The sequence below is a fragment of the Abramis brama genome (assembly GCF_963993115.1).
Source record: "Abramis brama genome assembly, chromosome: 10".
In the NCBI taxonomy this organism is placed as follows: Eukaryota; Metazoa; Chordata; class Actinopteri; order Cypriniformes; family Leuciscidae; genus Abramis; species Abramis brama.
The window spans coordinates 36,770,049-36,782,366 of record NC_139972.1 but is presented as its reverse complement, the minus strand read 5'-3'; the positions used below and the strand labels follow the sequence as shown (position 1 = coordinate 36,782,366).

At 36.8% G+C, this 12,318-nt stretch overlaps 1 protein-coding gene across 2 annotated transcripts in view; it reads right to left on the bottom strand.

Annotated features, from left to right (window-relative positions):
- Positions 1-1,214: 1,214 nt before the first annotated feature.
- The window catches only part of pik3cb (phosphatidylinositol-4,5-bisphosphate 3-kinase, catalytic subunit beta), a 77,529-nt gene continuing 66,425 nt past the window's right edge, over positions 1,215-12,318 (bottom strand). For both annotated transcript variants that reach the window (XM_084127011.1, XM_084127012.1), the window contains exons 18-24: positions 11,010-11,119; positions 10,848-10,926; positions 8,602-8,769; positions 7,478-7,601; positions 7,152-7,297; positions 6,891-7,023; positions 1,215-3,977 (exon numbers count right to left, since the gene is read on the bottom strand). In XM_084127011.1, the coding sequence (XP_083983137.1) occupies positions 3,846-3,977; positions 6,891-7,023; positions 7,152-7,297; positions 7,478-7,601; positions 8,602-8,769; positions 10,848-10,926; positions 11,010-11,119 (892 nt within the window). In that variant the 3' untranslated portion in view covers positions 1,215-3,845. The remainder of the gene's footprint in view (positions 3,978-6,890; positions 7,024-7,151; positions 7,298-7,477; positions 7,602-8,601; positions 8,770-10,847; positions 10,927-11,009; positions 11,120-12,318) is intronic.

Here is a 12,318-nt window from a genome sequence, read left to right as displayed (position 1 = left end):
AACTTTTTTGGGAGCCATCAAAATAAAAATTGGTTTATATTTACAAAAACATTGGACATTTTTAGGGGTTCAAGCATGAAATGATGAAACCCTATTGTAATTGTAAGGATTCGTAAAACGCATCGTGCAGGACAAACCGTAAGGCCTAGAGACGTGAAACCTGGCCAGATGGTAGGCCTCAATTTGGGGAGAACCTATCAGAGTATGACCCCGACTGGCCCATAGGTGGCGCTACAGCAACCAAAAGTGCAAAATCGCTCATAACTCTTAGACCGTTTGTCCTAGACTCAAGTGTCTTACACCACTGTGATCCCTGGCTCGAGTCGGGCAAAATGTGTATCTCCAATTTCGATTTAGGCAGGACATATATTCTGCTATGTCGAATTTTGTCCAAAATCTACTTTTGCGAACTAGTCCCTGTTTTTTCGCCCGATCGGAACCAAACCAGTCTAGGGCAATTCTCTGGACTCTCTAGATCAATAATTATCGAAAAAAAAGTTGAACTTTTGCATTTGGGTGGCTGTAACAGGGTAATTTAGAAAAGGGGAGTGGCAAAATACACTCAAAAGCCAATAAATCCTACAGGAAAACTCAGAACTTCACAAAATTTGATGAGCATATGTGTCATAACATGGTGAAGAAGGTGAAAACCATATATTTCCTATGGTAAATTGCCTGTATTGGCTGTAAATGGACTTTTCCATCTATTATTTCAGTGGTTAAATGCTTGCTAAATAAAACAATGTCTTAAATGCTTATGTGCTTAAAGGCCATAAATGCTTGAACCCCGATAAATGCTGCTTGCAGCTTTAATTTTCTTTGTACTTCTGTCAGTTAAATAAAGTTGGAAGAGAATTAACAAATCACTGATTCTTGATTTTATTATATTTGCCAAAATGTCCCAACTTTTGATTTGGGATTGTATTTTGTTTGGTTTAACATTGCCTTTGCGAGTATGATGACTCTCGCAGTTCATCGGCTTTTGTATTAGCAGAACTTGCACGCAGCCACGACAAAACTGACCACAATCTTCTAGGGATTTCATTTTAGTTGTCGTGTGTTGAAATAAATAAATATTAAGAAAAACAGTGTGTGTGAATGTGACCCACAATCTCCGATTCCCTTCCGTGGCCATATGGGAAAGTAAACATGACAATAAAACTCCAGTCACATTTAAACGTTTCCAACAAAGAAATGGATCGACTTCTTTCAGCTGGTTGAACACATACTGTATTTTTATTGGGACATTTCTACCGTGTGTCGGCTAAAGCAGCAGCGACTGTTGTCATGGTAACCAGTGACTGCAATTCTACAAAACTAGTTAAAACAAATGATGATGTGATGCAATAAAATAGCTTGTCTTCCCTGCAAACGATGCCATGGAGAATGACTGTGAATGTTTCATTTAATGGCAAAAAAACAAAACAAAATGTGCAGGTCTCAATAATTTCAGTAGCAGAGGGAGATCCTCTTAAGAGATCCCAGCATGCAACGCAGCGTGACGTAGCTTCACATTCACTATATAGTTGGCATAGTGAAGAGCAGGTTATCCAAGATCTGCATTAGAAAGCAAAAATAATTCCATAATACTTTTGAGCTGCATATACCAGCGCAGCTCTGTAAGATATCTCCTTTTTGAAACAGATTTCAAGTCTTGAAATACCATTTCTTTCCATTTTCTTTTTCCATGCATCTACAGTACTGTGCAAAAAAGCCAGTTATTGCTGTAGTGTGACAGTAGGAAACATCAGTTTACATTTCCAAACATTCCTTTTGCCATTACTTGTAATAATCCAGTGAGATTTTTGCATGCACAAGGAGTCTGACAACAGCCGGTATGAACTTTCCTGGAGACGTTGACACAGTTCTTCTGGATTTAGTCTGTCTCAGTTTTTTCTGTATCCTCAAGGAATCCCAGATGATGGTGAGATCAGATCTCCATGTGGAGCACTGGATCTCACTGGATTATTACAATTAATGGCAATATTAATGTTCGGAAATGTAAACTGATCTGACACACTACAGCAAAAGATATAAATAACTGGCTTAAAGCCAATTTTTTGGTGAAAATACTAACGTGCCTAAGACTTTTGCACAGTACTGTGTATAATTTTTCTAATTTAACAATTTCTTTTTTCCAAATCAAACAGAAATTATAAAGAGTTCAATGAAAACAACTTTAATTTCTATGAAACGGGCGAGACGGAGCAAAGCCCGTATTAAAGGTTTCAGTGAAATCAAAGGTCATCATCAGTGTAACACACAGCAGCACGAGTGCACACTCACACACTCTCATGACAGGTTTACAGTTGCACGTTTATGTCTGCATATTGCACTAAGGCATCAAAACATCCCATAATAGCATATGGAGTGGAGCCAATGGACATCGGAGCACGACCTGCTCTAGTATAAATTGTAATTTATTTTTGATAGACACAAATCTTAATGCTTATTCTCTCATATACCATAACAGCGCAGTAAATGAATGTACAATTCTCTGGAATGTTGGCGCTAAACTCTCTGCGTCGCTCGTAATAATCTCACATAATATCACAGTACACAGTCTTTCCCTCCCATTCACACATACACATAATCAGTGTAAAAATATCATGCTCAGCGCATCTACACAGCCAACAAGAAAAGCAGCACTAGAGACAGCAGGTTATCAGCAGTAAAAACCATCTGTGCTTTCAAATATATAGACATTATTATTAGCACTGTCTGAGCTGTCAGTAGACGGTAGCCGTCACGACCTCCCCTTTTTGGTCCGCTGAGTCTTTTGTGCAGATATTCTGACTAAATAGGCCTTTGAAATCTCGAGTTTCAATATGCAGTTTTAAGTCCATTTGAATCTGTGAATTCCTCTCAAATAAACAGGCACCAAAACAAGCAATGTTCATGGACTGTACCATTAAACAACAAGTTTGGCTACGATGCTGTGCTTACATTTAGGCAAGGAATATATTTGATGGCTAGCACCATATAACAAACGTGAGATCTGCTCAACCTAGAGGAGAGGAGGGATGTCGGGGTGTTTGTTCAAAGTGATCCTCAATCAAATATCTGTGTGTGAAGCCTCTTCAATTTTACAGCAGATTCAATTATACAGTATTCCTGCCAGACTTGTCCATAAAGTAGTATTGTGGCATATAGGAACAGTGCTTTACCTTTACAACGTTTAAAACTCATAAAATATTTATACCTATCACATGATTCCAGTGTTTTTAAGACCATTTCTCATAATAAAGTAGTCTGGCACATAGTTAAAAAAAAAAAAAAAAAAAGAGTCAATTACAAACAAAAGGTTTCTTGTGCAGTGAGGCACGTTTACCTTTTGGTCTGATAAGATGCACTTCCTCTGAGCTTGTGCTCTGATTGGTCCGTTTTCAAAAGTCCCGATATGTTAACACGGTTGTACAAAAACAACAACGACAACAAAAAAACATTTCTGGATGGCCAAAACCTGCCTTGCTGTTTGAAGGTTTAGGAACTCCGCTTTCCCTCCAGAAGGACAGACTGGAGTTATTTATTGTTTTTGAAGAAAATGCAGAAGTTTGTCACCTTCTATAAGGCAATTACATCCAACGTCAAGTCCGGGTTTTTGCATGGCTCTACTATGATCAGAGGCCGTTGATTTTCAACACAACAAACCGGTGTAGAAGCCGAGTTTTTCCTTTATTCCTGCAGACTCTAGACCTCTGGAGATCATTTAGATCCATGCGATTTGGCCATCGATTTCCTACGATCATAAATAAGCTGGTTTTACGGCAGTCAACAGTTTTGCTGCACTTTGCTGAACCCTGGCTTCAGTTTGGAGAGATGTTCGTGTGGCCAGATGTTAGTGTTTATGAAGGGTGAGCCACAATGTGAGCCATCCAGTTGACTTTGGTGGTCCAACTCTCTCGCAGAGCTTCATCAAACTTCTGCCGGAACTGTTTGAGGGCCTCCTCGTCAGTTTTACCTAATGCCAGAGAGTCCTGGAAAGCACACATACAGCTGCTGTCACTCCATTCATTGCTAGCATGTATTCATTTGTTTATTTACTTTGAATGGCATCTCATTTAACACAGTTAATGCATTGACCTAATTCGATGTTATAATGGTTTCATTCTGTTTTGTGAGATATTCTTTTCTATATTTTTTGACTTGCAGTATACCAACTCAGAAAAATAAATAAATGACAGGCATATAAACAAAGATATAGATCAACATAGTAGCGTGTTAAATATAGCTGACAGGGCATTTACAAAGAGTTATGGACATTGGGATTACATGTTTTAGCTTCTTCTCTTCCCCTTTTCTTTTTACTCCCCTATCTCAATCTACTCTCTATCTCTTCTCCCTCCCAACCTCCCAGAGACAGCCAGGAAGTGAAGGAAAAGAGAAGATAAGAGATATTTACAACAAAAACAACACTAATTTGAGCAAAAGACGAAGGAAGAAAAGAGGAGAAAACAAATCTCATAAATAATACTACTGAGTAATTGTATTTATGATTAATAGAATTTACATACTGGGGTGTGCAAGGTTTTTCCACATATAAATGCATATGTGAGGCATGGATTAGATTCTAGCTTTGGTTATTGTTTAAGAATCAGAGAAGGGAATGTTGACTGATATCTAAATGCAGCTGCATATCTCTCCTAATGTGAAGCCATCGTATGACTGAGATTCTGTCTTTTATTTCAATTGAGTAATATTGTTTTCTTGCAATAAGAGGGGAACTGTGAGTCCTGAAGAGAGAGATTATTTTGAGAGATGTCTTCTAAGAGACAAATATGCGAGGGCAGAGATTTTGTAGTTTAAGAAATCTGATCACTTTTATTGTTAAGGTTTCAATGAGTGCATTTGTCTTCAGTGCAAGTTGCTAGTCCCATTTTAAACATCTTGTGTTGTGTAATATGTGTTCAATGTAAGAGTTTTTACTGGATCAGTTGTGTGTTCACATTTGTAGTTATGTTGAATGTTTTTCTGGTTTCCAGACTGGTTTCCAGAATTCCTGATGATAAGATCCTTCGCCATTGTTTCACTGTATGTATGGATGAAATTAGTGTATAATTTTGTCTGAATGACCCATTCTTGACACAGTTTTGTTTATTAAACCATTATATCCATGCTTTATTGTCTCTGTGCTTGCTGTTCACAAATCAAAGTCACTTAAAAGTCTTGATCTAGCTATAATATTTGTTATTACACTGCTAGTACTTTATACAGTAGGAAAAGGTTATTTTTATTGGCTAGGAAGAGAATTTATTTACTAGAATTGATAACTGATTACGCTGTCTGTTCATTGGATGAACTGATTAAATAATTGTACTATTAATTCTGCGACAGTCAATTCTAAAACTAATCAAAATATTTATAATTATACATTCATACTTCACATATTATTCTACAACTAATAGTAATATTATTTCTTTAACTAATTTATATTTCTTTCTTAACAGTGAGAATGTAATTAATTTATGATTAGTGGAGTGTTGTGTATATATTTGAGAATAGTAATTGGTGATTTGTTGGTATTCAATTCAGGGCTATGCCATAAAAGTGAGACGATGTGAGGTTTGAGATCATGGCTTGTTAATTTGTATTAATTTGCCAATTGCCACAAATCAGTTAATGTTGTTCTATACGCATTTGTGTATGCCTTCACAAGCACTGTAAAAGCTGTGTTTGTGATGTTTGAGTTTTGGAAGTGCAACACGCAAAATGGGACATTTGCAAGGTTGTTTGAAAATATGCTTTATTTGTGTTTTCCGCAAGGCCACTAGTGCTGCAGAAACTACACCTTTAAATAGATAGAAAAGCATATTCTTCAGTGACATGGTCAAGTTTTCACACTGAAGATTAGTAGTGTCATGTCTGTAAAGTTGATCAACAAAGTTTGTCAATATGTTTTTTTTAGCATATTGGTTTTTTTTTTTGCTTAAGTTTATTAAATTGTTTAGATACTTCTGGTTTGTGTGTTTGCTTTTCCACATGGGTTGTTCTAGTTGTGTTGTTTCTTTGCTAAGACTTGGATGGAGATATTAACCGATTATCCAAGCTGCTCTTTTCCAAACAATGAAAGTGGAAGGATACCAGTGGTTTTCTAGGTCCATAAAGGAAATAGCAATACCATAAAAACACCATATAATTCCGTTATATTATTATTAAAATAATTTTTAAGGTGTTTTATAGGTTATAGGTGTTAATTATAGGTGTCCGGAAACAGTATTCAATACGTCATGACCTAAGCAGATATATAAGACTATATGAAGACTTCAGATGCAAAAGCCTCTAAGTGCCATCTGAAATTTTATTCTAAAATTAGCATTTTTATCAAGCTTGTATATTTAGGTTCAGTAATTTCACTTAAATGACAAATAATAGGTCATTTTCATTGCCATTAAAGTGAAATAACTGAACATAAACATACAAGCTTGATAAAAATTATCATTTTAGAAGAAAATTTCAGATGGCACTTAGAGGCTTTTGCATCTGAACTCTTCATATATTCCAATTGTTCTGAGGCCATACTATAGCTTTGTGTGAGGAACTGACAACATTTCCTTTTGCCATCGCTCGCAAATACAGTTTACTTGATCAAACCTGGGCATTCACAATTTGCATAACAACCAATTAAGTTTCTTCGTTATGTATATACATAATGCACAAGGAAACCAAGATTTTCAGTGAACTTGTTAAATATCTTTTCCTATATGTATTTAGCATGAATTTGTGTGGATTAATTTTGTTGCTTGTCAGTATTGTCGGAGCTTGACCGCCCCATTCGCTTACCATTTCATATTGGTTTTGAGCAGTTTGAGAGTGAATAAATCACAGTTTTCATTTTCGGATGTACTATCCGGTGAAGGAGAGGGAATTCTGCGCTGTACGTGTCTCTTTACCTTTAAATACTGGATATCTTTGACAGACGTAAGCTCTGGCAGTCCTGCTGTGAGCATCAGAGCAAAGAGTGTGATGAACAGATTTCCATTCTTCCGTAGAATCAGATACGCGTCCTCACAGTATTGCCTAAAACTACATATATACAAAGCACTATGTTAGATTGTGTCCTATATCATAAGAAATGATGAAAAAGAGAAATGGAATTGTGCATTAATAGGGAGGGAGATAAAGTGAATTAGACAAAGAGGTCAGTCACTAACTTTCCAAATTTCTCAGTGTTGCCCGTTTTTCCCTGTTGAATCACGTGGATGAAGTCGTGTGTGAGGATGAAAGGAACACGCTCACGCTTGATCCCAAACTTGGACTTAAAGTTTCCTAGGATATGGCCAAAGTCTATGTGGAAGAGCTGAATCACACACACACACACACACAGTTTGTAAATATGTTGTCAATCTAAAAACAACCAAACTTTATAGCACTTTAATCAACAGAAGGGACTATAGAATGGCATTGTAAAGAAGCATACATTCTCTGGGAACACGATACATTCATGTGTTTTCATGTGTAGGACGGTTTCCCAACATACCTGCCCTGTACTGCGAACCATGATGTTGTCGCTATGCCGATCACCAATTCCCAAGACGTAGGTGGCAACACAATAACCAGCACACGATAGCGTGAACTCCTCAATGGCTTTCTCCAAAGCATCTCTATGTCAACATATCACATCGCCAATCAGTTTTGACACAAACAGCAACTTTATTCAATAAAAACACGAGTTCTGCCCACTAGAATTTCTATAACGTCAAGACCTGCTAGGAGGCTAGATCTAGAAGTTCATTTTGCAATAAACAAAGTTTTAACAATAAAAATAAAAAACTACTAACAATAAGAGATGTGTGGGCTGCTAATCAAAAGGTTTGGAGGTCAGTATTGTGCAAAATACTGACTGTTTTCCATATGTTATCCACATGTTTTCCATGTTTTTAATGATAGCAAATGATACTTGCACAAAATTGTAAAAAATAAGGAGTTTCACACAATATTTACAAAAAAAAAATGCTTCTAGAGGCGAAATAAAAACGATCACGCCTCGTGGTATTTGTTTTGGCTTGAGACAGAGCGGAATCGGATGCTGATGATTAATAAACGCTGTCAAAATATTTCATATAGTTAGCTAATGAAAGCTAATGTTATGCTAACTAATGTTGACAAATGGTAGCTTTTACAATAAATTTACAATGTTAAACAAAAGTTACTAATAATTCTCACACCGATCTGATTGGAATACATCACATCCGATCCGATCGGCGTGTCCCATTCGGTGTAGTCCCTTCCAAACGCACCCAAAGTTCGAAGACTACCCATAGCAAATGAATGACTTCCGGTCCATCGGCTGTTGTTTGGCTTAACTGTGCCGGTTTGGTCGGGTTAAACTATGGGTGCAGGCCTTCAGTTTAAAGCCCAGCAGACCTCTAATCTATATCACGATTTGATTACGAGTACAGCCCTACTTTTGATTTATTCACCCGATATTTACCAATTTTTTTTTTAAATCACAATTTTATGATTGGTTTTTATGATTTTTGTGGAAATCATGGGGAGGGAAACTTTCAATATCCAAAAGCTTTCGAATCAAGAAAAACAAATGTATTAAAATAATCAAACACTGTTGATAAGAGAAGTCAGAAGTAGACAGGTCTAACTCACCCAGAGTTCTTGTCTTTGAGCCAGTTCAGTAGCGCGTCTTTATTGAAGGCGGCAGCGGCGGCCATGTTGCTGCTTGTTTTCTGGATGTTGGCGATGGTATCAGCTGAAGACACGACCTCAATCAGACCAGAGCGATCTCCAGTCGCCAGACAACCATAAGGCACAATCCTACGAGACATAAAAAACCATCATTTGAAACCATCTCTAAAGCCATTAACTGCAACTCAATACAGTTCCTCCTTGTGCTTAATCCTGATGTTTACACATACAGTGGTTTTGGTATTGAGAACCACATTTATACAAATGCGTGTAATGTGTATAGAACCAAACTGAACAACTAGTTTTAATTCAGTAACATCACACTCTTTTGGACGACTGTAGTCATTATAGATGCTACAAAAAAAGGGTTAACAGTCTTAAATCATGCACAGATTTTGACGCCGTCTCTCTTCACCAGAACTGCTCTCTCAGGGAAACACGTATATAACAGTCCGGATCAAGCAGTTGTTTAAAAACAGCTGCTGAAGCACCTAAACCCCCCCCCCCTGACATCTTTGTCTACCATGGGTTTACATTTACTGTGTATTAGAGCTGCACGATTCTGGATAAATAGAGAAAATAATAATAATTAAATGGAGATCACGATTATCCCATAATTCTGATTAGACAGCTAAACAAAAATAACATGTAATTTACTAGAGGTTCTGAACGAAACTTGCCGAAATTCAAATTAATTCAGTTTTTTAAATAGACTGCAGATATTCATATTTTTAAAAAATCGTAATGAATTTTAATTTTGTCAAGTTACTTTCAAATGGTGTTTTTATCTATTTCAATCCCTACCGTAGACAGCAGTGTTTATATCCGAAACTTTTGTCCTAGTATTTCTGAGATTATTGTAGAAATATAAATAAAGAAATAATGATTCTGTGTGGCTGAAAAGTACGGAAGCCCTAAGAGGCCATTATCACCAGAAAACAAGATAGAAAAAAATAATAATTAGGGCTTCCGTAGAAAAGACCGTTTGTGAAGCCGTTTCATACTTATACATGAATCAGTGTGATCGTACTTGCCGAAGGATTAATAGAGCTGAATCGTTGTCATTATTTTTCATTAGTTTGTAAATAGTTTGCAAACAGCTATTTGGTTTTAGCGGTTTTATTCCAAAAAAGGTTTTTGCAATGACACTATGTATTTTCAATGTTTGAGTGCAACTATTCACTTTTGACTGAACTAAAAAAGTACTTTATTAACAATAATTACGTGTAATATTTTCAAAAATATGAATTAGATGTAGTGTGTGTAATAGGAACTATCAGGCTTTTCCAAGGTTTCCAAGGAGGCTTTTGGAGGCTGTGTCAGTTTTTGGAAATGTGCCTAAATAGAGAAAGAACCTTGCAAGAACCCTTTTTTTTTTTTTTTGGTAACATCATACTCAAATTTAATAATGACAATCAGATTTGCCAAGTCAAATTTATTTGTATAGCACCTTTTTACAATATGCATAATTTCAAAGCAGCGTAAGAGAAAGTCCTACTGTCTACAATGCCTTAGTGCTTTACCATAGAGCCATACCATACCATAAAGTCTGGGCGATATCATACAGTATACGAGAGCTCCTCTGGATTTCAGATCTAGCTATATGGTTATGTATTTACACTGCCAAGTTTGGGATCGGTACGATTTTTAATGTTTTAAAAGAAGTCTCTTATGCTCACCAAGGCTGCATTTATTTGATGATAAAAAAAAGTAATATTGTGAAATATTACGATTTAAAATAACTGTTTTCTCTTTGAATATATTTTAAAATGTAATTTATTCCTGTGATCAAAGCTGAATTTTCAGCATCATTACTTAAGAAATCATTCTAAGAAGCTGATTTGCTGCTCAAGAAATGTTTATTATTAATATCAATGTGGAAAACAGTTATGTACAATTTTTTTTTCCAAGAATCTTTGATGAACTTAACTTGCACGGATTAATTGTTCACCCTAAGACCAGTAATGTGTGCTAACAAAGTAAATGGGGTCAATTTTGATTTCATGAGGACTTTAACAGTTGCAGTTGTAATTCACAAATTGTGTGTACAAGGCCTAAGAGCACTCTGATACACTAGAGGGAGCTGTTTCCAATGTCGACAGGCGTCCCAGTTCAACAATTCAGTGTTAGGTTAAGAGGTCTGTAGTGTTCTTGTCAAAATCTAGTTTCAAGATTGACTTGCACTCGCACACACACACTCTCTCTACCTGAGGTCCAGGTTGGCCTCCTTCCATAGCAGATCCATCAACCTCAAAATCTGTAGAGTCAACATGTCCTGCCTCAGGTCTGAAAAAGAGAGATTTGTATAAGTATTGTAATGTGATTCTGTGACAGCCTTGTGTCTCGCATCTGAGCCGTCTCTCTCTCACCATCTCCATTTTTGAATATTATGTCCACTGTGTCTCCTCCCAACAGCTTGTTATTGTAAACTATCCACAGAGGTTTCATCTTAGAGTCCATGTACTTGCACCTCTCAACACTGGCAGAGGAGGAGAAAAAAGCTGGTTAGAAAATTCTTCTTAGTCTGCAGTATTTTATGGAAGCTTGTTTTCACCACAGAATAAAACATTTAAAAGATAATTGCGACTTTTTGTCTCACAATTGCGAATTTACATTGCGTGATATAAAGTCGCAATTGTGTTATAAAGTCAGACCTGCAAGAAATAAACTCGCAATTCTGACTTTTTTTCTTGCAATTGCGACTTTATATCTCACAATTCTGACTTTTGAATTGTGAGATGAATTGAGAGATGTAAACTCGCAATTACCTTTTTTATTTTTCATTCTGTGGCGGAAACAAGCTTCCATGGTATTTTGCAGTATACTGTATATAATCTTCCATCAAAATTAGTCTTTGCAACCATTTCAATTTTCAGCTGAGGTCACCAACACTACTTACTTCTCAACTCCTTCCCCAAAACCCGTCATGCATAGAGACAACTTTTCATAATGCTGGGTACACACTACAAGATATTACCCCCCGAGGACAAACGCTCTGGAGATTATCATGTGAAATGAAACAATACCCAATCAGAAAGTGAGCTGACGCAAAACATGTAAAGTCCATGTTCACACCGTTTCCACGACTTCATCTAGAGTCTAAACACTTTTCTTTTTTCCCCCCGTGAATTTTCTGTAAAAATCAGTCCATACACTATAAGTGCCATTTCTGTGTTGCGTGATATCTCTACGCCCAAGTAGCAGTGCTTTGCCTGTGCTTCACCCCAATATAGTCCCAAATCAATATCTGCCTAGGAAATTGCCTAGTCTTAATCTGCATTGCAATTTGTACTCGTTTTAAATACGCAGGCCACAAGAAGTAATTTGTTTTAAAAAAAATCACTTTTACTCATGACATGCTAGCTGGCAACAAAGGATTCCATTCATTATGCTAAGCTAAGTTAGCGGCGGCGCTGCCAAACTAAAACAATGCATGCACTGAGACAAAAATGCGTTTGCCCACCTATCTAAATGTAGGAAAGACGGTCACACACTTTCCTGGTCACACCGCAGCACTCCACACACAAAAGATGATATTTTGAAGAATGTCAGAAACTAAACAGTTTATGGACCCCATATTGACTTCCACAGTAGGAAAAAGAAATACTATGGAAGTCAATGGGGTCCATCAACTGTTTGGTTACCCACATTCCTCAAAATATCTTCCTCTGTGTTCAA